The sequence below is a fragment of the Chrysemys picta genome, chromosome 1 (genome assembly GCF_011386835.1).
Source record: "Chrysemys picta bellii isolate R12L10 chromosome 1, ASM1138683v2, whole genome shotgun sequence".
Taxonomy (NCBI): domain Eukaryota; kingdom Metazoa; phylum Chordata; order Testudines; family Emydidae; genus Chrysemys; species Chrysemys picta.
Genome location: NC_088791.1, coordinates 301,313,250 through 301,339,551, shown reverse-complemented (window position 1 = coordinate 301,339,551; position 26,302 = coordinate 301,313,250). Strand labels below are relative to the sequence as shown.

Genomic DNA, 26,302 nt, shown 5'->3' with positions numbered 1-26,302 from the left:
TTCATAGATTCCAAGGCCAGAAGAGACCATCTAGTCAGGCTTCCTGCATAGCACAAAATAATTCCTAGAGCAGATCTTTTAGAAAACATCCAATCTCGATATAAAGATTGCCAGTGACGGAGAATCCATCACAACCCTTGGTAAATTGTTCCAATGGTTAATTGCCCTTACTATCAAAACTATATGTCTTATTACCGTCTGAATTTGTCTAGCTTCAACTTCCAGCCATTGGATCCTGTTATATCTTTCTCCGCTAGATTGAAGAGCTCATTGTTAAATATTTGTTCCCCCGTTGACGCTTATAGCTTGTAATCAAGTCACCCCTGAGGCTTCTCTTTGTTAAGCTAAATAGACTGAGCTCTTTGAGTCTATCACTATAAAGCATGTTTTCTAATCCCTTCATCATTTTTGTGGCTCTTCTCTGAACCCTCTCCAAGTTATCCACATCCTTCTTGAACTGTGGGCTCTAGAACTGGAGACAGTATTCCAGCCGCAGTCACACCAGTGATCAATACAGAGGTAAAATAACATCTCTCCTCCTGCTTGAGATTCCCCCGTTTATTCATCCTAGGATTGCATTAGCCCTTTTGGCCACAGCATCATGCTGGGAACTCATGTTCAGCTGATTATCAACCACAGCCCCCCAAATCTTTTTCAGAGTCAGGCCATATAATTTTTGAACCCATATTCATTGAGCAGGGAAGTATAAGATTTTCTACAATAGTATAATCCTTATAGTATTGTGTATCAAGATAAGATGCCTGAAGGGCATGAGTCTTGTCATAGCCAGTTTGAATAGCCAAGTCTTGCTGATTGTTCAAGGCTTTGAGTTTTCTCAGGAAAAAACCCTCAGGTTCATCTTTCAGTGACAGTCATTTTGAAGGCTTCTTAGCCTCAGCTGCCAGCATTTCATATCACATCACACACTGTGATATCAAATCAGTCAATGTAAAACCAATTGTTGCATCCTCGTGTTGTCTGTTAATTTTATGAACTGTCCTGGGAACACCTCACTTGCCATTGTCTCATTCACAAAACTTTTCAATAAGGCAGGGTCATTTCCTGGCTGACAACCCTTTGGCTAGACATGATCTCTAGTAAAAATGGAATGACATAGGCAACATGATCATGTTAGGCTCATTGGGCCTTCATGTTAACAGCAGATGCACTGTTCTAGCTCAGTGGTCTGTTTTATCATGGTCTGTGTGCATGGGCATGAGCACTTGCACTTCCTATGGTACATCATAAATAACAGTGCTGGTACAGGTGTTTTATTTGCAGCAGCTCGGTTGGCATACTGCACTCACGTTCTGCTCAAGACTACACTGAGCATTAGTCTAGATTAAAGTTGCAGTAATATGATGGCCTTAAAGGAAGCATGCCAATCATGACAAGACTTATAATGTGTATCTAATTACAAATGTATTACATTTCTTTTCTTTCCCACTGCAAACTCTTATAGTCATGTTTCAATTACATTTTTGGTAGAATTTTTCATGACATTGTTGGATCTTCTCTACAACCCTCTCTGGGACTGGATTCTACGCTTTGGGGAACAATACCTTATACTCTAAGAAAGTGTGGCTTCTCAGCTCTCCAAAAGGGATGGAGCATTCATTTCTAGCACTCCACCGTTATGAGATATTAGAACTTACCATTGTCACTGGATCAGGACGGAAGATGATGAGTGTAGTTTTCACTCTTTACTTTTATCTGAGCCTGAATGGGAGGGAAATGGGAAATGTTTTTGTGGCAGGTTCTTTTGTTTTTAACGATGATCATTGAAAAGCTATTCAAAGACTAAGCATGTTGAAAGCATTCTCAGTGGAAATGGGCTAGTAGGCAGATTACAGGTGAGGATTTCCAAGTATATGTTTAGTTTATTAAACCATTCTGTTGTTTGTTCTGGCAGAAGCAGAAATAAAGGAACATAATCCATGCAGAGGAGAATAAACCTGATAACTGAAACTCACAATCTTAAATTTTTCTGTGTAAGAAAACAAGCATTTGAAAAATGTGTCCTAAATAAGAGTCCAATTCTGCTCTCATTCACTTCAATGTCAGTCAGCTGATCCTGCCCCCAGTGACTTCATGGTCTGAACTTGAAGGAAAGATAAGATTGTAAACCCTTCAGGGGAAAGGACCTTCTTCTCGTTCAGTTTTAGTACAATGCCTAGCCGGGTGGGGCCCTGGTTCATGATAAGGGTTCCTATGGCTACTGTAATAATAGTGAAAAATAATAATAATGACATAAGTGAAGTACATAAGTATGAGTGAATATCTCAAAATTTATCAAAGCCTCTGCAACACTGATGTCACTGTAATTTTGTTACAGCTAGCAAATACCAAGATCCTGCTCTACGAAAGTGCTGTCATGATGGAATGAAATTAAATCCAATGAGGTTTTCTTGTGCCAAAAGGCTAACTAGAGTTACTGGCTCAATAAAATGCAAAGAAGCTTTCAAGTACTGTTGTGAGAGGGCTCAGAGCCTCAGGAGGGAGCTGGAAGAGAAGAAACTAGCTTCTGCATTGGCAAGAAGTAAGGAATTTTGCCTTTTAGTAACATACCATTTTTAAAAAGTGAATTGTATACAGCCATCTCTGAAAAACGAACAGGAGTACTTGTGGCACCTTAGAGACTAACAAATTGATTTGAGCATAAGCTTTCGTGGGCTACAGCCCACTTCTTCGGATGCATAGAATAGAACATATAGTGAGGAGTTATATATACATACAGAGAACATGAAAAGGTGGGAGTTGCCCAACCAACTCTAAGAGGCTAATTAATTAACATGAACTGTTGTCAGCAGGAGAAAAAAAATTTTTGTAGTGATAATCAGGATAGCCCATTTCAGACAGTTTGACAAGAAGCTGTGAGGATACTTAACATGGGGAAATAGATTCAATGTGTGTAATGGCTCAGCCATTTCCAGTCTCTATTTAAGCCTAAGTTGATTGTATCTAGTTTGTATATCAATTCAAGTTCAGCAGTTTCTCGTTGGAGTCTGTTTTTGAAGCTTTTCTGTTGCAAAATTGCCACCTTTAAGTCTGTTACTGAGTGACCAGAGAGGTTGAAGTGTTCTCCTACTGGTTTTTGAATGTTATGATTCCTGATGTCAGATTTGTGTCTATTTATTCTTTTGCGTAGAGATTGTCCGGTTTGGCCAATGTACATGGCAGAGGGGCATTGCTGTCACATGATGGCATATATCACATTGGTAGATGTGCAGGTGAATGAGCCCCTGATGGTGTGGCTGATGTGATTAGGTCCTATGATGATGTCACTTGAATAGATATGTGGACAGAGTTGGCGTCGGGCTTTGTTGCAAGGATAGGTTCCTGGGTTAGTGTTTTTGTTCTGTGGTGTGTGGTTGCTGGTGAGTATTTGCTTCAGGTTGGGGGGCTGTCAGTAAGCAAGGACAGGTCTGTCTTCCAAGATCCGTGAGAGTGAGGGATCATCTTTCAGGATAGATTGTAGATCTTTGATGATGCGCTGGAGAGGTTTTAGTTGGGGGCTGAAGGTAATGGCTAGTGGCATTCTGTTATTTTCTTTGTTGGGCCTGTCTTGTAGTAGATGACTTCAGGGTACTCTTCTGACTCTGTCAATCTGTTTTTTCACTTCAGCAGGTGAGTATTGTAGTTTTAAGAATGCTTGATAGAGATCTTGCAGGTGTTTGTCCCTGTCTGAGGGATTGGAGCAAATGTGGTTGTATCTTAGAGCTTGGCTCTATACAATGGATCATGTGGTGTGTCCTGGATGGAAGCTGGAGGCATGTAGGTAAGTATAGCGGTCAGTAGGTTTCCGGTATGGGGTGGTGTTTATGTGAGCATCGCTTATTAGCACAGTAGTGTCAAGGAAATAGACCACTTGTGTGGATTGATCTAGGCTGAAGTTGATGGTGGGATGGAAATTGTTGAAATCATGGTGGAATTCCTCAAGGGCTTCTTTTCCATGGAATTGGAGTTGGTTGGGCAACTCCCACCTTTTCATGTTATCTGTATGTATAGATATCTCCTCACTATATGTTCCATTCTATGCATCTGATGAAGTGGGCTGTAGTCCACGAAAGCTTATGAGCAAATAAATGTGTTAGTCTCTAAGGTGCCACAAGTACTCCTGTTCTTTTTGCGGATGCAGACTAACACGGCTGCTACTCTGAAATCTGAAAAAAGAATTGTTTTAGGGCTGCAAGGTAGAGAAGAATCGCATAGGTAAGTATTACTCATGGGGACACATGTCATTGCAATGCCTGTGACTTTAGTTGTGCTAATCTCATAAAACCTGTAGCAGTTTGTGCAGCTGATTTCCCAAGTGTGGGGTTCCGAAACGACACCGAACTGCCAATATAATTCAGCTAAGGATCAGTCCGGCAAGATACTGAGCACTGACTTTGAAGATCTTGTCCTGCAATGTGCTGAGCACCTGATACTTCTGTTGACTCCAGCGCTCCAATACTGCAACATTCTGAGCACCTGCTGTCCTTGTAGTTTGGTTTCTAGGAGGCACATCTGTGTTCACTTCAGATTGTGAAAAGAACAGATCTAGCTCTGTCCAAAAGTTGAGCTCAGGTTTTTGGGCCATAAAATGTTGGATTATATTTATCAAAGAGATAATGCACTGCATGAAGGATGACGTTTGTCTGAGTGTAAAGTAGTAGCAATGTATCTGATGTAATTCTCCATTATATGCACACACACATACATATGTCATGGCTGAGTAGGGTGGGATTTTGGAAAGTGCATATTATTGGTTTAACTCTGCTCCCCTTGAAGTCAGTGGGGGGTTTTCAGTGGGAGCAGAGTTAGGCCAATGATGGGAGCATTTGAAACCCCCACCTGAAATGTTTAACCACCATTGTTTTTTGGTGATTTATGTGCAGTTTACAAAGTTCCACACCCCTTTCTTCTCCTTCTCTCACAGACATCTCCATATCTTCCTGCAGGCTCCCATTTACATTTTCAAGGTCCCTTCTCCAAATGTATTCACCATACCACAAATACTACCTCTATGCCTTCGTGAAACATGCAAACAGTGAAAGCAAGCAAAGCAATCCAAGAATTCTCCATATGTTTTTGGCCCTCATTTGTTGTGCCATGTTGAGCAGGTGCATCCGGGCAGGTATTGTGAGCCTGAGTCACCCGTGCCCTGCACCTTGTACAGTCACTTATACCTGTGCAAAGGAAGGGTAAAATGATCCCAGTAACACTTTGCATGTATCCTCTCTACACACGTGTCTATGGCTACAGAGGGTGCAAAGCAGTGGAGAATTAGGACCACTGAAGTCAAACTCTGCCTATCTTACTCTCACTGAGTAGTACTGTATCTGTAAATAGTCCCAGTGGTGTTAATCTGGCCCTGGTTTGGGGGGACACCTTTGGTAGCACATCTTTGCTCACTCAGAAGAGCAGCAGTATTAATAGTGAGGTTTACATTACTGCTTTTTCAGCAAGTAACAATTTGTAAACTAATGATAGTGACCATTTGTTAATATTTTCAGTAACATAAGAACACAGGAATTGCCACACTGGGTCAGACCGAGGGTCCATCTAGTCCAGTATCCTGTCTCTGACGGAGGCAGTGCCAAATGCTTCAGAGGAAAGTGTAAGAACCCTACACTATGTAGATGTGGGGTAATCTGCACCCCTCCTTAGGTCTCTTCCTGTTGTCTAATACACATTGGCCTAAGCCTTGGGGCATGAGGGTTAATATCCCTTCCACAACATTTTGATTATCATGAATTATGACAAATCTGCATATTCCTGATATCCGTATAAATGTCCAATTCCTTTTTGAGTTTTGTTCAGTTCTTGGTCTCACCAACTTCCTGTGGCAGTGAGTTCCCCGGTCTAATTACAGGTTGTGTGAAAAATTTCCTTTTTTCTGTTTTGAATTGCCCACTTTAAAATGTCACCTTGTTTATGTGTTGTGAGACAGGGCGAACAGAAGCTCCTGATCCACTGTCTCTGCACCATTCACTTTTTATATACTTTTATCCTGTCCCTTTTATTCATCTCTTTCTTAATCCCTGTCCCAATCTTTTCAATCTTTCTCCATAGGAATTTTCCCATTCCCCTAACAATTCACATTACCTTTCTCTAAAAACAACAAGGAGTCTGGTGGCACCTTAATGACTAACACATTTATTTGGGCATAAGCTTTCGTGGGTAAAAACCTCACTTCTTCAGAGGTTGCATCTGAAGAAGTGAGGTTTTTACCCATGAAAGCTTATGCCCAAATAAATCTGTTAGTCTTTAAGGTGCCACCAGACTCCTTGTTGTTTTTGTAGATACAGACTAACACGGCTACCCCCTGATACTTATTACCTTTCTCTGACCACCATCTAATTCTATAATATCCTTTTTGAGATCTGGCGACCTCTACGCAGTATTCCAGATGAGGTTGCACCATGGATTTACACAAAGGGATTGTAATAGTCTCCCCATTATTCATCATCCCATTCCTTAGGCAACCTAACATCGTGTTTGCTTTTTTGACTGCTGCTGTGTACTGATCAGAGGTCTTCACTGAGCTGTCCACAGTTTCAAATGAAGAGTTAATTTCTTTACATGAGTTGTATACTATAAGCCTGACCCAAAGCCCATTGACACCAGTGGATGGATTCCCACTGTGGTCTACTGGGTATGGCCCTGGTTTCTGTTCCCAGCTCGAACACTAAGCAGCCTCGTGACCTTAAGGATTTCACTTCACCTCTCTGGGTCTCTCTTGCCCGTCCCACACAATGTTTAAACTATTTTGATTATTAGCAGGGACAGGAACTGCCTCTCACTGTGTATTTGTACAGTGCCTAGCATAATGGTGACCCAATCTCAGCTGGGGTCTCTAAACACTCCTGCCATGCAAATAAATAATAACAATCATTATCATCATCATTTCTGAATGAATTTCAGTGCACTTTGGATCACACCCTATGTACCCAAGCACTCTGAAAGTCTTCCTGCCTGCTGACAATGTATGAAATTCAAGCAGAGAAGTGTTTTGCATTTGTCTCCATTCTGCCCCTTAGGCAGCCAATTTCATTGAACAATTCTGTGTGTCATGACTGATCCCATTCAAAGCATGATTTCTGTCACTGGTGTTCTCTCCTTTCACGCCCCATCTATCACAGTAGTAATGAAGAAATAATTTCTCCTCTTGTAACTAAAGGGGGAATTTTTTCAGTTGACAGCATATAATTTCCCAGTTTGGAAGGAAGAATTAACCTTTTGTTCAGTGTCAATCTTTAGTTGTTGTCTGTTGTCTTTATGCATTTTTTTGCACTTTACAAGATCAAAACCAGACACAGTCTTTTCATTCAGCTAGTCAGCATATTAATCCTTTTGTCTTGTCTCTCTGACAACTGATTCTCCAAATCAGTGTAAGGTTATCAGCCATAGGTTTTAAGGAAGACTCCCAATTTCTGTTTTCCAGTTGGTGACGTTCCAGAAGAAGACGTGTTTGATGAAACTTCAATCAACTTGCGCAGTGTCTTTCCTGAGAGCTGGTGGTGGGAGACAGTAGAAATTAAAGAACCTGGACAGCATAGGTACTATATTATTTGACCAGATGAATACACCTCCATGTATGTAAAAATACCTATAAATGTCAGTGTTCTGTTGAATCTATTATAGAGGGATTTGGACCTGCTTGCTGTGTCTCTCCTCCACAACTGATATTTTTTTTTCAGTCTTCAAGATTTAAGGAATGAACTTGTTTTCATTTCATACATTCTTCTTAATACCTTATCTCTTGTCCCTTTAGGGTAACAAATGCTATTCCTGACTCTATAACTACTTGGGAAATTCAAGCAATAAGTATATCACCTCAAAAAGGTAAAAAAACCCTATTGGTAAACTGTTGGTTCACTCTGTACTGATGCATGAATATTGACTCAACCTCTACATGATCTTAAAGATGTGCACTAGCTCATCTAGAAGTTATGGACTCAATACAGAAAGTACAGAGTTGAATTTTATGGCCTGTCTTATACAGGAGATCAGATTAAGCAATCATCATGGTTCCTTCTGGCTTTGAATATCTAAGAACCTTTTAATTTTAGCTTCCAGTTAGACAGAGGGTTATGGCAAATGTGGTAAATAACAATGATAAATAAAATGCTGAGCACTTTGAACCTATGAATCTTTCACTGTGTTTAGTGATGCCTGTGTTCATATTAAGTAAGTCTGGGGAGCAGATGCAAAAAGAAAATTCCAAAGGAATCCTATTCAGAAGATTTTAACTGAATATGTGGTACATTACCATTAACAGATTCATTGGTTTTGAATAATAATACCTAGCACTTTGCATCTGTAGATCTCAACATGCTTCACAAAAGAGGTCAGTGTCATTGTACCCATTTTAAAGATGGGGAAACTGAGATACAGAAAGGTGAAGTGACTTTCATGTGATGACCAAGCAGGCCAGTGACAGATATGGGAATAGAATCCAGATCTTCTGAGTCCCAGTCCTGTGCTCCATCCACTAGGCAACATTGCCTCATACATGCAGAAAGGATCATTCATTTGATCATCTAGTGTGCGCTCCTGTATAACACAGACCATAGAATTTCACTCCGTTAGAGTCATAGTCACAGAGTTTAAGGCCAGAAGAAGCCACCAGATCATCTAGTCTGATCTGCTGTATAGCACAGGCCACCAGTACCCACACACTCAACTCAGCAACAGAAATTAGACCAAAGTATTACAGCCCAAAGGTCATTAGACTATTATGTGCCATAGGCAGAGAATAGGAAGGACTGTGGTGCACCAGTGTCTGAGGCCCCAGCAATGGCAGGGAAATTTGGGCTCATAGAGTTACTCCTATACTGAGCCCAAATTCTCCACAAAGCATTTTAAGAACATGGGATTTGCCATGCCAGATCAAATTCAAGACCATTGATGTATCCAGTTGGGTATTCTGTTTCCAAATTTGCTGAACCAACCACTGGCCCATACGTCATGGCTTCAGAAAGCACAGAACAAATCCACAATATACCCAGCCAGTTGTTCAGTGTTGGAGGCAGGAGTAAAAGTTTCCTCCTGACCCGGCAGGCCAGCTTATGGTCTGAAGCATACAGTGTGATTACCGTTATCAGTATTTTAGCTTGCACAATCACAGACATAAGCTGCCATAAGATATAGCTACAGAGACTTTTGTTCCTAGTTTGTAAACAACCAAACTCAGTACCGTTCTTTTGCATTTATTGTAAAAGCTTAGCAAATTCAGGCCTTTTCATAAGTCTCCCATGGATGCCAGCACTGGGTTTAGGTAGCACTGCTGTTCCAAATTAACATACCTTTTAACTAACGCATTATTGTAGATCCCCAAAAGATTGCCTGCACGGACCTTTGAGCCCATGCAGAATCCCATTGATTTCAGCAGGGCTCTGCACATGAAATGTCCCTTTGCAGAATCAGGACCGTAGTCATTTAGGCCTTGATTCATCAAGGGGTTTAACATGTGCCAAATATAAAGCCCCAGAGTAGTCTCCATTGGTGTAACAATTACAGCAGTGGAGCACGACTATGGAGTACTACCCAAGAAAAGTAATGGAAAAGGCATTTCCTAGGAACCTAATTCACGGTCTGTTAAATATTTTCAGAGAAAAGAGATTATTTGGAAAGAAGTTCAACAAACTTTGTGCTATTTATTTTAGTACGGTGTGCAGGGCCAGCTCCAGGCACCAGCTTACCAAGCAGGTGCTTGGGGCGGCCACTTCGGAGAGGGGCAGCACGTCCAGCTGTTCGGCGGCAATTCGGCAGACTGTCCCTCTCTACCTCCTGCCAAATTGCCGCCGCAGATCACGATCACGGCTTTTTTTTTGTTTTGTTTTTGTTTGGCTGCTTGGGGCAGCCAAAACCCTGGAGCCAGCTCTGACTGTGTGGGGTAAATTCTGTCATCCCTTTGTGCATGTAGAGAGCCCCGCCCTCAGCAGAACCAGTGTAGTTGTCCATGGGGAGACTACACTTCTGTATGCTACACAGAACACAAATTCACAGCTGCCTCCCTTTATGAAGCTCTGGGATGGGGACTGGAGCCAGGCCAGGAGTGGGGAAGGGTCAGTTTGGCGCATCCAACAGACCTGTGCAATCTCCATCTCATAGGTCATGTAGAGCAGGCATGCAGTCATGGTTGTCGAGCTGATCTGCTGGTGCACTACAGACTTGGGGAAGGAATCTGTCTCCTACACCTCCCCGGGACTTCCAACGCTATGCTGGGCTTGATGCAGGGTAGATTTGGACATATGTTTGTGTCTGAACATCAAGAAAGGAGCACAGCTATTTGTTCTTTTTTAAATGCAACATCTTAATGAGTACCTAAACTAACAGCACTTTGAAAAGCTAACATACCGTGGTTTTGCTGGGTCTGAACTCCAGTTTTCTCCTCCACCAGGATTCTGCATAGCTGACCCCAAGACCTTTAAGGTTTTCAAAGATTTTTTTGTATCAATAAGGTTACCATATTCAGTTAAACGGTACGAGCAACTAGAAGTAAAAGCAGTTGTCTACAACTACCTTTCTGAAGATCTCAAGGTAATGTTACTGTAGTACATTGCTGAACTGTATGCTATATAAATCACCCAACCACCAATCCTTACTTCCTTTGTCAAGTTTCAGCTACATTGTCTGAGTTGCCCATACTTGGCTGAGGTCCTTTGGGCTTTGTAGAAAGGAGTAGAGCTAGATACAGGGAAGACTGTTGTATTTCCCCTGCTCCCTCACGCTTCGGGGACTAATGGAAAATAACATTAATGTTTATATTGCATGTTTTCAAAGCAATGAACAAATGTTCACTAATGTATCCTTACATCCCTCCTGTAGGCAGGTGAGTACAGTTAGCCCCATCTTAGAATAAGCTGCTCAGTCTAAGTGGTTTAGCTGGGAGGCAAGATGGTCTAATGGATTAGCTATCGGACTGGGAATTAATAGATTGCAGTTCTGTTCTTGGTTTTGATAATGATTCATTGTGTAGCCACAATGGGCACTTAGCTCCTCTGAACCTCTGATCTATTTGAGGTTTGCTCTTCATTGTTTATATCTGTCGGATATCTATTTACTTGAGCAGTGGTGTAATAAATATTATTACAAGCATTTCCTTGTTCCAATAGGTTACAGTGAAGATGATCACTGTGGAGGGGGTGTGCAGTGCAGGGACATCGACAAAGGACGTGCAACAGAAACTAACTGTTAAGGGAAACTCAGCAGTGCCTGCCTATTTCTCAGTAGTTCCACTCACTGTAGGGGAAATTCCAATTACCATTACTGCTTTTGACCCAATTTCTGGGCACAGCGATAGTATTATGAAGAAACTCAAAGTTGTGGTAAGTATAACAGCATTTGATCAGCTCAGCTGTGGAGCAGGAATTTAATAGCTCTCTTTCTGTCTGTCTCTGTTTCATTACATATATACATAATTGTGTGCATGGAACTCTCAGGAAGAAAATAGCATTAGAAAGTAGTGACTAGAATGCAATTAGCACAGAGAAGAAACTTCATTCTGGGATTGACCTATGACTACAATTCCCTATTATAAGGTGGGTGCACAACTGGTTGGAAAAGTATATTCAGAGTAGTTATCAATGGTTCACAATCAAGCTGGAAGGGCATATTGAGTTGGGTCCTTCAGGGATCTGTCCTTGGTCTGGTTCTATTCAATATCATAAGAACATAAGAACGGCCATACTGGGTCAGACCAAAGGTCCATCTAGCCCAGTATCCTGTAGTCCGACAGTGGCCAATTCCAGGTGCCCCAGAGGGAATGAACAGAACAGGTAATCATCAAGTGATCCATCCCCTGTCGCCCATTCCCAGCTTCTGGCAAACAGAGGCTAGGGACACCATCCCTGCCCATCCTGGCTAATAGCCATTGATGGACCTATCCTCCATGAACTTATGTAGTTCTTTTTTGAACCCTGTTATAGTCTTGGCCTTCACAACATCCTCTGGCAAGGAATTCCACCGGTTGACTGTGCATTGTGTGAAAAAAATATTTCCTTTTGTTTGTTTTAAACCTACTGCCTATAAATTTCATTTGGTGGCTCCTAGTTCTTGTGTTCTGAGAAGGAGTAAATAACACTTCCTTATTTACTTTCTTCACACCAGTCATGATTTTATAGACCTCTATTATATCCCCTTGTAGTTGTCTCTTTTCCAAGCTGAAAAGTCCCAGTCTTATTAATCTCTCCTCATACTGCAGCCATTCCATACCCCTAATCATTTTTTTTGCCCTTTTCTGAACCTTTTCCAATCCCAATATATCTTTTTTGAGATGGGGCGACCACATCTGCACACAGTTTCAAGATGTGGGCATACCAGGGATTTATATAGAGTCTTATTATCCATTCTATCCCTTTCTTAATGATTCCCATCATTCTGTTCGCTTTTTTGACTGTTGCTGCACATTGAGTGGATGTTTTCAGAGAACTATGCACAGTGACTCCAAGATCTCTTTCTTCAGTGTTAACAGCTAATTTAGACCCCATCATTTTATATGTATAGCTGGGATTATGTTTTCCAATATGCATTACTTTGCATTTATCAACATTGAATTTCATCTACCATTTTGTTGCCCACTCACCCAGTTTTGAGAGATCCTTTTATAGCTCTTTGCAGTCTGCCTGGGACTTAACTATCTTGAGTAGTTTTGTATCATCTGCAAATTTTGCCACCTCACTATTTACCCCTTTTTCCAGATCATTTATGAATATGTTGAATAGGACTGGGCCCAGTACAGACCTCGGGGGACACCACTATTTACCTCTCTCCATTCTGAAAACTGACCATTTATTCTTACCCTTCGTTTCCTATTTTGTAACCAGTTACCAATCCGTGAGAGAACCTTCCCTCTTATCCCATAACTGCTTACTTTGCTTAAGAGCCTTTGGTGAGGGACCTTGGCTTTCTGAAAATCTAAATACACTATATCCACTGGATCCCCCTTATCCACATAGTTGACCCCCTCAAAGAATTCTAGTAGATTGGTGAGGCATGATTTCCCTTTTCAAAAAAACATTCCCCAACAAATTATGTTAATCTATGTGTCTAACAATTTTGTTCTTTACTATAGTTTTAACTAGTTTGCGAGGTACTGAAGGCAGGTTTACCAGCTTGTAATTGTCGGGGTCACCTCTGTAGCCCTTTTTAAAAATTGGCGTCGTTTTAGCTATCCTCCAGTCATTTGGTACAGAAGCTGATTTAAATGATAGGTTATAGACTACAGTTAGTAGTCCTGCAATTTCACGTTTGAGTTCCTTCAGAACTCTTGGGTGAATACCATCTGGTCCTGGTGACTTATTACTGTTTAGTTTATCAATTTGTTCCAAAACCTCCTCTAATGACACCTCCATCTGGGACAGTTCCTCAGATTTGTCACCTAAAAAGAATGGCTCAAGTTTGGGAATCTCCCTCACATCCTCAACCATGAAGTCTGATGCAAAGAATTCATTTAGTTTTTCCGCAATGGCTTTATCGTCCTTGAATGCTCCCTTAGCATCTCGATCGTCCAGTGGCCCCACTGGTTGTTTAGCAGGCATCCTCCTTCTGATGTACTTAAACATTTTTTTGCTATTACTTTTTGAGTCTTTGCCTAGCTATTCTTCAAATTCTTTTTTGGCCTTCCAAATTATGTATCTTCATAAATGATTAGGATAATGGTAGCAAGAGTACATTTATAAAGTCTGCAGATACCACCAAGCTGGGAGGGCTTGCAAGCACTTTGGAGGACAGGATTAGAATTCAAAATGATCTTGACAAACTGGAGAAATGGTCTGAAGTGAACAGGGTGAAATTCAATAAGAACAAATGCAAAGTATTACACTTAGGAAGGAATAGTCAATTGTACAAATACAAAATGGGAAATGATTGCCTAGGAAGGAGTAAAAAAGAATATGAGTCAATAGTGTAACACTGTTGCAAAAAAAGCAAACATCATTCTGGGGTGTATTAGTAGGAGTGTTGTAAGCAAGACATGAGAAGTAATTCTTTGGTTCTACTCAACAATGATAAGGCCTCACTGGAGTATTGTGTCCAGTTCTGGGCACCATGCTTCAGGAAAGATGTGGACAAATTGGAGAAAGTCCAGAGGAGAGCAACAAAAATGATTAAAGGTCTAGAAAACATGATCTACAAGGAAAGATTGAAAAAACTGGGTTTGTTTAGTCTGGAGAAGAGAAGACTGTGGTGTGACATAATAGTCTTCAAGCATATGGAAGGCTGTTATAAAGAGAAGAGTGATACATTGTTCTCCTTAAGCCGTGAGGACTAGCAAGAAGTTCTGGGCTTAAATTGCAGCACGGGAGGTTTAGGTTAGCCATTAGGAAAAACTTCCTAACTGTCAGGGTGATTAAGCACTGGAACAAATTACCTACAGAGATTGCAGAATCTCCATCATTGGAGGCTTTTAAGAACAGGCTAGACAAACACCTGTCCAGTATAATCTAGAAATACATAGTCCTGACTCAGTGCAGGGGAATGGACTAGATGACCTATAAAGGTTGCTTGTAGTTCTACATTTCTATGACTATTGTAGGTAAAAAGAGCTCACTACTGAATTATCCTGAAGGAGAGAGGAGTTCACTACCTCCGATGTATCTCGAACTACTCCAGTAGGATTGGTTCTCTGCTCTTAAAGGAGGAGTCCAATTGCTTTGGCAACCATCAAAAGAGTGGCCTCGCAGACCAGCCAATCACAGTTGGTTGGAAAACAGTATGGGCCTAACTAGCCTCAAACCTCCACCTAGGTTGTATATAGTACTGCATGTGCAGCTGGGAGAGTTTTTTTTTTTCTCCATGAACCTGTGGCTGAAAATTTGCATGGTGTTCGCCCACCTATGTGCAACGTTTGTGATAGTGGTAACTCCTAGTAGCCCTGGCATTTGTTCCTAGCCAACATTAATGGTTGTATAGCTAAGGAGCATACCTGAAAAGAAAGCTGCCTTGGATGAATCTTTAATCTCACTGCTTTCTTCTCTAAAGGTGGGAGGGGATGCCATTTTCAAAAGTCAATCTAGCTCAGGGCTTCCCAACAGAGGGTCCCTTTGGCAACCTGCCAGGAGCCCAAGGCCACACCTAATTTACATATAATGGGACTGATTCTGGCTGCACTCACCATTAATAAGCAGGTGCAGCCTCAGGGATCAAGATAAAGCACTGCGTGTTGGGAACCTGTAGTTTCCACTGGCCACATCCCCATTAAAATGGAGGTAGCCTTTATTATTTATTTATGAATTTATTTATATGTTCACTTGCTAATAACATGCTTGTTGCTGTGCAAGACACAAAGATAAAGTCAGTTCCTACCCCAAGAAGCTTCATCTAAAAGACATAGAGAAGATGGGAGACACTGGGAAATCAGGAAGGAAAGCAGTCATTTGTGATAACTTTCTGCCTCTTTGCTGGAAAAAGCACTATTGGCCTTATATGGCCTCCATTGCTTTAGTATCCATGCAGGAAGTCTGTGGCAGAGGAGGGAACTGAAACGGTGCCCCCCAGATCCTAGCTTGGCACCCTTCTCAGTGGGCCATCCTTCATAGTGATAATGCCCAACACAAGGTCTTCCATATTTAACAAACAGTCTGGAATTTTGCAATGTCATGATAACAGGGACCACATTCCAGGTAGTGAGATCAAGAATACTGAGACATTAGAATCATAGGACTGGAAGGGACCTCGAGAGGTCATCTAGTCCAGTCCCCTGCACTCATGGCAGGACTATGTATTATCGAGACCAGTGGTGTGCAACCTGCGGCCCATGGGCTGCAAGTGGCCATTCAGGGTAATTCGCTGGCGGGCTGCAAGACAGTTGGTTTACATTGACCGTCCGCAGGCATGGCTGCCTGCAGTTCCCAGTGGCCACGTTTCGCCGCTTCCGGCCAATGGGAGCTGTGGGAAGTGGGGGCCAGCACGTCCCTGCAGCTCCCATTGGCTGGGAATGGCAAACTGCAGCCACTGGGAGCTGCAGGTGGCCATACCTGCGGACGGTCAATGTAAACAAACTGTCTTGCAGCCCGCCAGCAGATTACCCTGAAGGGCTGCTTGCAGTCCATGGGCCGCAGGTTGCCCACCACTGATCTAGACCATCCCTGACAGGTGTTTGCCTCATATCACTCGAATCAAGGCCATTAGTTGTTTCAGCTGTAACTTGTATGAGCTTTGCACAGTCAGCATCTTTTAATTATTTTTTAAAAAAGAATTGATTAAAAGAAAATTAAGACATAGCTCCTTTATTGACACTTTGCATAGTGTGTGTGTAAAACTGAGCCCTCCTATGGACTGTAGATGTAGGTTTCACTTGCTAAAAATAAATGTCAAAGCTTCACATTTCTTGTTTGTTCTTAGTAAAATGTTTCATCTGAAAGAAATGATGCTTTTTCTAACAAAAAGACTAGTAAAAATCACTACTCAATTCAGCTGGTATATTTATGGACTTGAAATGCTGACTCTAAGCACCTTTTATTGTATTTGATCAGAAATCTCTCTCCAAATGAAATTATTGCTGCCATCTACTGGTCCAATATTATGTTAGAGAGGATATGTTTTTAGCAGTTAAGTCCTCAGGATGCAATCATTTGCAATGGGGTTGACCTATTTTTTTTCTTTATTGTGCAGACTGAAGGCATTTTACAGACAGAAGAAGAGACCATTTGCATTAATAATAATTGTAAGTTACAAGAGGGGCTTTATTTTTTAAGATTTCCACCATATTTAGTCTAATAATCTGATTTCAAAATGCTTTACAACCATCTGGGCTAGTAGGATCATAGGAACTGCCTATGGCAATCCTAGGCCCGTATACTTCTGGATTCCATCTCTGACAGTGGCAAGCACCAGATGCTTCAGAGGTAAGTGTAAGAACCTTATCTAAAGTGACATTCCTGTCCCCATGCTGTGTTACGTGCCACCAGGAAATAAGCTGAAATATTTGATTGAAATATTTCTTGTATGTTTTTAGTAAATTTTTATCCTGGGCAATTGATGTTTGTTGTTCCATGTTCAGAATAATTGTACTGCCAATCCTTATTTACCAAAATGATAGTGACTAACGTGCAGCTACAATTACCTCCATAAAATATTTCCTCTTTCTCTGAAAACAAATAATTTGACATGTGAATGTGTCAAAGTACTAAAAATTAATATTGATAAAATTTCACTCCACATTGACAGCCAAATCATGTTCCCCTGGCTAAGTGAATAGTCTCATTAACATAAATGGGGCTGACTGCTTGCAGAGGAAAGCATGCGCAAGTTGGCCTCTGGATAAGCTATGATAATGTTCTGCTCTCAGTTCAATTGGTTGACACTAGAGCTGGGCAAAAAGTTTTAGGACAAATAGTTTCTTCACCAAAAAATGCAGTTTTGGGCCTGTTGAAACTATTTGAGAATTCAACATAAATTTGCTGAATAGTTTGAGCCAAAAACAATTTTTGAGCTTGCATGTGGGAGACCCAAGTTCAAATCCCTGTTCCAGTGACTACGTATGTTGTACAAAGTGGAATGGCTTCAACAGGAGAGACTGAGAAAGACCCATCCCAGTGTACCCTGTTGCCCAGTGGTTAGGGCACACACCTGGGAGGTGTGAGACCCAAGTTCAAATCATTGCTCTGCATAAGGCAGAATGGGACTTGACCCTGGGTCTCACACATCCCAGTTGAGTGCACCACCTCCTCTTCTAGTTTTGTGACTGGTGTTTCCAAATTTCCTTGCTTTTAATTAAAAAAAGAAGTGGTTAAAATGTTTAAAATCTAAATAAAACAGTCCGTTTGACCTGAATCTATATATCTTTTGTTTTGCCAAAAAAAACCCGAAAAATTTCCATTTTGATCTGAAATTAATTATTTTAGGGTTTGGGATTTTTTTTGGTTTGGCCAATGAACCAAAATATTGATTATCCCCACACACAGCTCCAGTTGTCAATGAAGTTGTTTCTTGTGAACAAAATGGAAATGTGGTAAAAAAAAAACAATCTAAGTTTCCAGTAAAATCCTGTCTGACAGCCATTGAGAGACATGGGGAATGTTAGTGAGTTATAGATCGGGATGGTCAAACGTACTGACCCTCTGAGCTGCATATGATAATCTTCGGAGGTTTGAGAGCTGGGCGTGCTGGCCGGGGCTCCAGCCCCAAGTCCCCCCCCCCACTTCCCTGCAAGACAGAAGCCCCATGGCCCAGCAGGCACCTCCCATGGGCCTGAAGCCCCAAGTCCCACCACCCTGCTGCTGGGCAGAAGCCCTGAGTCTCTGTCCCAGTCTAGTAGGCGGAGAATGGGGGGGTGGGGTGCTCCACAAGCCACACTTTAACTGTAAAAGCGCCGTATGTGACTCACAAGCCGCAGGTTTGGTCACCCCTGTTATACATTATTGTAACAGGCTGTAAATCCAGTGGTGCTATTCAGTCCATGATTTTTAGTGTCTAGCAAAATTATGAATTTAAGCTCCCAGGTTTGTCTTTTGAAGGTGTTGTGCAGATTTCTTTTGAGGATGAGAAGAGGTCTATTATAGAGTGATCGTTTTGTGAAAAATATTCACCCATGGTTGATATGGTGTTTTTGTCTTTTATCATGTTCTGTGTGAGTTCATTCAAGAGCATAGTGATTGTCTGGTTTCACCTACATGGTTGTTACTGGGCGCTGTTATTAGAGCATTTAGTGCGTTGGATGAGGTACACCAGATGCCATGATAGGCATGTGTAGGACCCCTGCATCTTGAAAGGTGTGTTGTGGAAGGTATTGATTATCGTAGCAGTGAAGATATGTCTATAGGTTTTGTGTCTGGTGCTGCTTTGAGTTGGTGTGTCCTGGTCTGTGGGGAGCTTGCTTCAGATGATGAGCTTGGAAAGGTTGGGGGGTTGTTTGAAGGCCAGAAGAGTGGGTTCCGGAAAGATTTCTTTTAGGATGTGGTCCCCATGAAGTATCAGTTGTAATTTTTTAATGAGATCCCATATGGTTTCCGGTGTGAGGTGATAGGTGACAACTAGGGGTGTGCGGTTGGAGGGGTTTTTATTTCCGTACTGAAGCAGCTTTCCCTCAGGGCATTTGGGTAACCAGTTCCATGATGCAATCTACTCTGGTGGAGAGAGACTTTCACTGGAAGACTTTCATAGCCAGGAAACTGTTAACCCTTTGCTGACACCGTACTATCAAGAATAATTCATCCATATCTTTCTGCGTCCCTGATCCCTTTTTAAAATGATGTTCAAAATCATTTCTTCATAGCTTACAACAAATTTCTCATGTTAGCACTTACTGACCCTTGTTCAGCAAGGTGCTTAAGCATGCATGTCACTTTAAGCACCTAAGTAGTGACATTGAAATTGCATTGCAATTACTCAGGTGCTTAAAGTTAAGCACATGCTTAAATACCTTGCTGAATCAGGGCCACTATTATCAGCTCTTCATGCTGCTTCTTGTCTGCCCTTGACCTCAACTCTCACAACTTCCTAATGTAACAGTTCTGTTGTGACTGCTATGCATTGTGAGATATTGGTATGAAGGATATGTTTTTAAATTAAATTGTATTGGATAACACTTAATCAGTTCTCATGCACATCTTCTTTTCTAGTTAGAAGCCTTGTTCTTGATCTGAAGAAACCCTCTGATATGATACCAGAGTCTGAGAGTCATGTCTTTATGAGCGTGAAAGGTAAAAATAGCCTCCAGAGATTATAATGATGGCAAATGATATGCGAACTGGTGGATCAGGTTCATAAGCTGATCTCTGTACATACGAGTCACAATTCTTTCCTGGGGTTCCCCTGTCATTCAGCAGGAAATATTCTGCTATTGGTTTGGCCCAAATCACTGTGAGAGGCAGAACCAAATCTAAGCCATGTCCCTCTCCATCTACTCTCTACATAGCAAATGTGTATATGCAATCTAATATTGTGTGTGTGTAAAATGTATAAAAAAATATGTTAAAAGAACATTAAGGTTGCAAAGTCAAGCATTCAGAAGTTAGGAAATGCAACAATCATATGCATTATGAACAGTCTTTAACTACATGATCACATACTGTTTTTTCCATGGGAGCCCTGCCTCATTCAGTGCATAGACTGTATAGTTCTCAATTAAGGAGCAGCAAATCAGCATTTTTTTTATCTTCATTGGTCGGTCACAGAATTTCCATTGCTGTTCAATCTGGGACATTTGATAAATTGGTTGTCCCTTAGCACGTAGACTTCTCTGCCACAAAATACTGTGCACCTGTCTGGACATACATATAGCCTTATTGATGGATGGGTATATTGATCATTGATTAATCTCTTAGACTGCATTGGTTAAAGATTCAGTCTCCTGAGGTCTAGAGTATCAGGAATACTATTATTATTAGGAGACCCTAGGAGCACACGAGAAACAATTCTGGTGTATTACAAGTTCTTTTAGTAACAAATTCTCTAAGCAGATAAACAATCCCACAAATACTAAAACACAATAGCAGATACAGAAAGCGTGCAAAATGTTTAGCCCTCTATGACCAGTCTCACTCACATCTCCTGCTGGGGGACCCTGGAGTGTCAGTCATTATTCTCCTCATCACTGTCATCATCACCACCGGTGGTTGACATCTTGGCATCTCCTCGTGCATTTATTCTCCCCTCCCCCTACACAGACCAAGCAACACCTTTTATCCTGAGTTACGCTTATGCCTACTAAGGCTCATATATATGCATAAGGCTGTCAACCCCTTTTTTCTTATTTCTACTTCCACACCCCATAGACTTATGGGTGTTCCACTTTTCATAGGTTATCTTAGTAGACCAGGTCTACATTACAAACTTACATCACTACAACTATGTCGCTCGGGGATTTGAAAAATCCACACCCCTGAGCAACACAGTTATAGCGACCTAACTCCCAGTATAGACAGCGTTATGTCAATGGAAGGGCTTCTCTTGTCAACATAGCTACTGCCTCTCATGGAGGTGGATTAACTGTGCTGATGGGAGAAGCTCTCCCATTAGTGTAGTAGCATTTTCACTGATGTGCTACAGAAGCACAGCTGCACCGATGCAGTGTTTTAATGTAGTCCTGCCCTTAGTTCCCCTTATTCTCATTAACATCTATGCAGACAAGTCTGGATGGTAACCTGCAGTTCCTGCAGAATTTGTCATGAGGTTACAATCGGGTGTTTTGCTGTCTAGACCACTGTGCCCTTTTAAGGAATCTGATTCCAAGTTTCACCTCAGTTAAAAATTACTTGCTTACAAAATCAGACAAAAAATACTAAAGTGACACAGCCACACTATTACTGAAAAATGGTTTACTTTCTCATTTTACCATATAATTATAAAATAAATCAATTGGAATATTAATATTGTACTTATATTTCAGTGTATAGCATATAGAGCAGTATAAACAAGTCATTGTCTGTATGAAATTTTAGTTTGTACTGACTTGGCTCGTGCTTTTTATGTATCCTGTTTTAAAACTAGGCAAATATCTAGAAGAGTTGATGTACCCCCTAGAAGACCTCTGTGTACCCCAAGGGGCACATGTACCCCTGGTTGAGAACCATTGGTCTAGACGGATACATTGTGGCATATTTTCTTAAACATTTTTTTACTTTTATCTTGTAACTTTACTGGTACAGGGTTATTCCTGGGTTACCTACTTATGTCAACCTCCTTAGGCCTGAGGCCTAGTATGGCTAAGCTGAAATCATACAGGCCTCAGCCTGTAGACCTTGTAATACAACCTTACTTGCTTATATACCTAATACATATTTTTCTCTCATAACTACTTGTCAATCTTATACTCCTATGATCCTATCATGCTTAAACCTGTCCATTACACATTAATTATATTTAACCACAACAATAAATACTCTATGAAATGATTAATTAAACTAATTGGCTACAAATAGCTCCCACACATCATTTGTGGATTCTCAGTTTAACACATTCACGTGGATTATTACAGGCACAGTGAAATCAACGCCTCTTGTTGATCCTGGCTTCCTGAACTGTTGTATAGCCACCTACCTTAAATTTGTCATGAGAATTCTTTGGAAGTTCCATCGTGTTCAAGGGAACAAGGATCTTCCAATACATGAAGGCCTAATACTATATTCAGATTCTGTTTCAAATCCAGAAAACCTTTTTGGCTTGGAATACAAGGGTACATCTACACAGCGACAGAAGACCCGCAGCGCAGCTGCAGCTTGCCCGGGTCTCAGGCTGTGTGGCAATAAAGTTTCAGAGTAGACGTTTGGGCTTAGGCTGGAGCCTGGGCTCAGGGACCCTCCCCACTGATGGGGTCTCAGATCACAGGCTTCAGCTCAAGCCCAAATGTCTACACTGCAATTGTATAGCCATGCAGCCTCACTCAGCTGACCTGGGCCAGCTGTGGGTCTTTTATTGTAGTGTAGAGATACCCCAAGAGCTTGAAAACTTGGGGTGGAAGGTGGACGGATGCCAACATCCCAAATACACACCGAATCGAGCATCATGTTGAAGAAATAAGTGGCTTTTCACTCCCATAGAAAATATGGTCCACTTTGAATTGCATGCACACATCACATGGCGGATGTGCCTACTTTCTCCATAAATGGGGACTGAGAGATGGAGACACAATTCTACTTGTGACTGTGGAAACAGATTTCAAACTATGGAACACCTCATCAATCAATGTGTCAAATGATCATATCTCAATAATATCTCTGCCACTTCACCTGAAGCAATCAATTCGCCAACCTAGACTTAGATATCTAAAATTCCTTGTTTTTAACCCAGATGAAAAGAGAAGAAAAATAGAAAGGAGGGCTGGAAGGGACCTCAAGAGGTCATCTAATCCATCCCCAGTGCCGAGTCAGGATTAAGACAGCTAGACCATCCCTACATGTTTGTCTATCATAGAATCATAGAATCTTAGAATCATAGAATATCAGGGTTGGAAGGGACATCAGGAGGTCATCTAGTCCAACCCCCTGCTCAAAGCAGGACCAATCCCCATCTAAATCATTCCAGCCAGGGCTTTGTCAAGCCTGACCTAAAAAACCTCTAAGGAAGGAGATTTCACCACCTTCCTAGGTAACCCATTCCAGTGCTTCACCACCCTCCTAGTGAAAAAGTTTTTCCTAATATCCAACCTAAACCTCCCCCACTGCAACTTGAGACCATTACTCCTTGTTCTGTCATCTGCTACCACTGAGAACAGCCTAGCTCCATCCTCTTTGGAACCCTCTTTCAGGTAGTTGAAAGCAGCTATCAAATCCCGCCTCATTCTTCTCTTCTGCAGACTAAACAATCCCAGCTTCAGGTCCACTGTAAAAGACGGTTACTCACCGTTGTAACTGTTGTTCTTCGAGATGTGTTGCTCATATCCATTCCATTAGGTGTGCGCGCGCCGCGTGCACGATCGTCGGAAAATTTTCTACCCTAGCAACACCGGCGGGTCGGCTGTGGAGCCCCCTAGAGTGGCGCCTTCATGGCGCTGAATATATACCCCAGCCGACCCGGCGCCCCCTCAGTTCCTTCTTGCCGGCTACTCCGACAGTGGGGAAGGGGGGCGGGTTTGGAATGGATATGAGCAACACATCTCGAAGAACAACAGTTACAATGGTGAGTAACCGTCTTTTCTTCTTCGAGTGCTTGCTCATATCCATTCCATTAGGTGACTCCCAAGCCCAACTTAGGTGGTGGGGTCGGAGTGAGACATTGCTGTGTGCAAAACCGCTGATCCGAAGGCAGCATCGTCCCTGGACTGCTGCACTAGTGCATAGTGAGCTGTAAACGTGTGGACTGATGACCAAACCGCCGCTCTACAAATGTCCTGGATCGGAACTTGCGCCAGGAAAGCAGCCGAGGAAGCTTGGGCCCTCGTGGAGTGAGCGGTGAGGTGCGGTGCTGAGACACCTGCCAGGTCATAGCAAGTCCGGATGCAAGACGTAATCCAAGAGGATAGGCGTTGTGAGGAGACCGGTGAGCCTTTCATTCGGTCGGCCACTGCAACGAAGAGTTGCGTCGTCTTTCTAAAGTGCCTTGTGCGGTCAATATAGAAAGCCAGGGCCCTGCGTACGTCCAGAGAATGCAAACGTTGATCCTGGCGAGTAGCATGTGGTTTAGGATGAAAGACTGGGAGAAATATATCCTGGTTGATATGAAAAGGAGAAACCACCTTAGGGAGAAAGGCAGGATGTGGACGAAGCTGCACTTTATCCTTATGGAAAACTGTGTAAGGGGGCTCGGATGTAAGCGCCCTGAGTTCAGAAACGCGCCTTGCTGAGGTGATGGCTACGAGGAAGGCTGTCTTCCAGGATAGGTACAAAAGTGAACAGGTGGCCAGTGGCTCGAATGGAGGACCTGTGAGCTTGGAGAGAACCAGGTTGAGGTCCCACGTCGGAACGGGCTGACGTTGTTGTGGGTACATCCGGTCTAAGCCCTTGAGGAATCTAACAACCATCGGGTTAGAGAATACCGAGGACGCGAGTTCCCCTGGGTGAAAGGCCGATATAGCGGCCAGGTGAACTCTAATTGAAGATATCGCCAACCCCTGCTGTTTTAGGGAGAGGAGATATTCCAAAATGAGAGGAATATGTGCCTGTAACGGGGACGTGGTTCGTTGTTCGCACCAACAGGAGAACCGCTTCCACTTGGCCAAGTATGTGGTCCGTGTTGAGGGCTTCCTACTGCTCAGCAGAATCTGTTGGACAGAGTGCGAGCATTGTTGCTCTGCCTGGGTGAACCATGGAGCAGCCACGCCGTGAGGTGGAGTGATTGCAGGTCGGGGTGACGCAGGCGGCCGTGGTCCTGAGAGATGAGATCCGGACATAATGGAAGCGGGATCGGTGTCTGAACCGAGAGTTCCAACAGTGTGGTGTACCAATGTTGTCTCGGCCATGCTGGGGCGACCAGAATTACCTGTGCCTGGTCTCTGCGCAATTTGAGCAGTACCTTGTGGACCAGAGGAAACGGAGGGAAGGCATAAAACAGGTGGTCTTTCCAGGGAAGGAGAAACGCATCCGAGAGGGAGCCCGGAGCTCGACCTTGCAGGGAGCAGAACACGTGGCACTTCCTGTTGTCTCGAGATGCAAACAGGTCTATCTGGGGAAACCCCCACTTCTGGAAAACGGAATGTATGATGTCCGGACGGATAGACCACTCGTGCGTCTGAAAGGACCTGCTGAGTCGGTCCGCTAAAGTGTTCTGGACTCCAGGGAGGAACGATGCCGTGAGATGGATTGAGTGGGCGATGCAGAAGTCCCACAGGCGAATGGCCTCTTGGCATAGAATTGACAAACGTGCTCCTCCTTGCTTGTTGATGTAAAACATGGCCGTGGTGTTGTCGATGAGAACTAACACACAGCGGCCACGTAGGAGATTGAGAAATGCCTGGCACGCCAGGCGCACCGCCATCAGTTCCCGAACATTGATGTGTAGGGCTAGCTGAGGTGCAGTCCACAGGCCCTGGGTATGGTGCTCGTTGAGATGGGCGCCCCAACCCAGAGATGAAGCGTCTGTGACCAGGTGCAGAGAGGGTTGTGGGGCGTGAAACGGCATCCCCTCGCAAACCACATTGTGATCTAGCCACCAGGTGAGGGAGGTCAGGACCGAGTTCGGGACCGTGACCACCGTGTTCAGGCTGTCCCGATGTGGGCGGTATATTGATGACACCCAGGTCTGGAGTGGGCGAAGCCGAAGTCTGGCATGCCTGGTTACGTACGTGCAGGAAGCCATGTGACCCAGCAGGGTAAGGCACGACCTCACCGTGGTAGTTGGGAAGGCCTTGAGCCCTTGAATGAGGCTCGTGATGGTGCAAAAGCGGTTGTCTGGCAGGATGGCTTGTGCACGTCTGGAGTCTAGAACTGCGCCAATGAATTCTACTCTCTGGGTAGGTTCTAGAGTGGATTTGTCCTTGTTGAGTAGGATGCCCAACTCGTTGAATGTGTGCACTATTATGTGGACGTGAGCACGAACTTGCTCTTTGGTGCGACCGCGTACCAGCCAGTCGTCTAGGTACGGGAACACCTGTATCCCTTGCCGACGAAGATACGCTGCCACAACAGCCATACATTTCGTGAACACTCTTGGGGCCGAGGATAGGCCGAAGGGAAGGACTGCAAATTGGTAGTGCACCGTGCTTACCACGAATCGCAGGAAGCGTCTGTGAGGCGGGTAAATTGCGATGTGAAAGTATGCGTCTTTCATGTCGAGGGCGGCGAACCAGTCTCCAGGATCGAGGGAAGGGATAATGGCCCCCAAAGAGACCATGCGGAACTTCAACTTTACTACGAATTTGTTGAGTCCGCGCAAGTCCAAGATGGGTCGCAGACCTCCTTTGGACTTGGGGATCAGGAAGTAACGGGAATAAAATCCC

The 26,302-nt window shown here is 43.0% G+C and overlaps 1 protein-coding gene across 1 annotated transcript in view; it reads left to right on the top strand.

The window, feature by feature from the left end:
• The window catches only part of LOC101939210 (complement C4), a 97,303-nt gene that overhangs the window by 27,831 nt on the left and 43,170 nt on the right, over positions 1-26,302 (top strand). Inside the window, exons 17-23 of the mRNA XM_065581281.1 lie at positions 2,336-2,539; positions 7,430-7,544; positions 7,760-7,830; positions 10,391-10,530; positions 11,106-11,318; positions 16,603-16,654; positions 19,551-19,631. Of these exons, the coding sequence (XP_065437353.1) occupies positions 2,336-2,539; positions 7,430-7,544; positions 7,760-7,830; positions 10,391-10,530; positions 11,106-11,318; positions 16,603-16,654; positions 19,551-19,631 (876 nt within the window). The remainder of the gene's footprint in view (positions 1-2,335; positions 2,540-7,429; positions 7,545-7,759; positions 7,831-10,390; positions 10,531-11,105; positions 11,319-16,602; positions 16,655-19,550; positions 19,632-26,302) is intronic.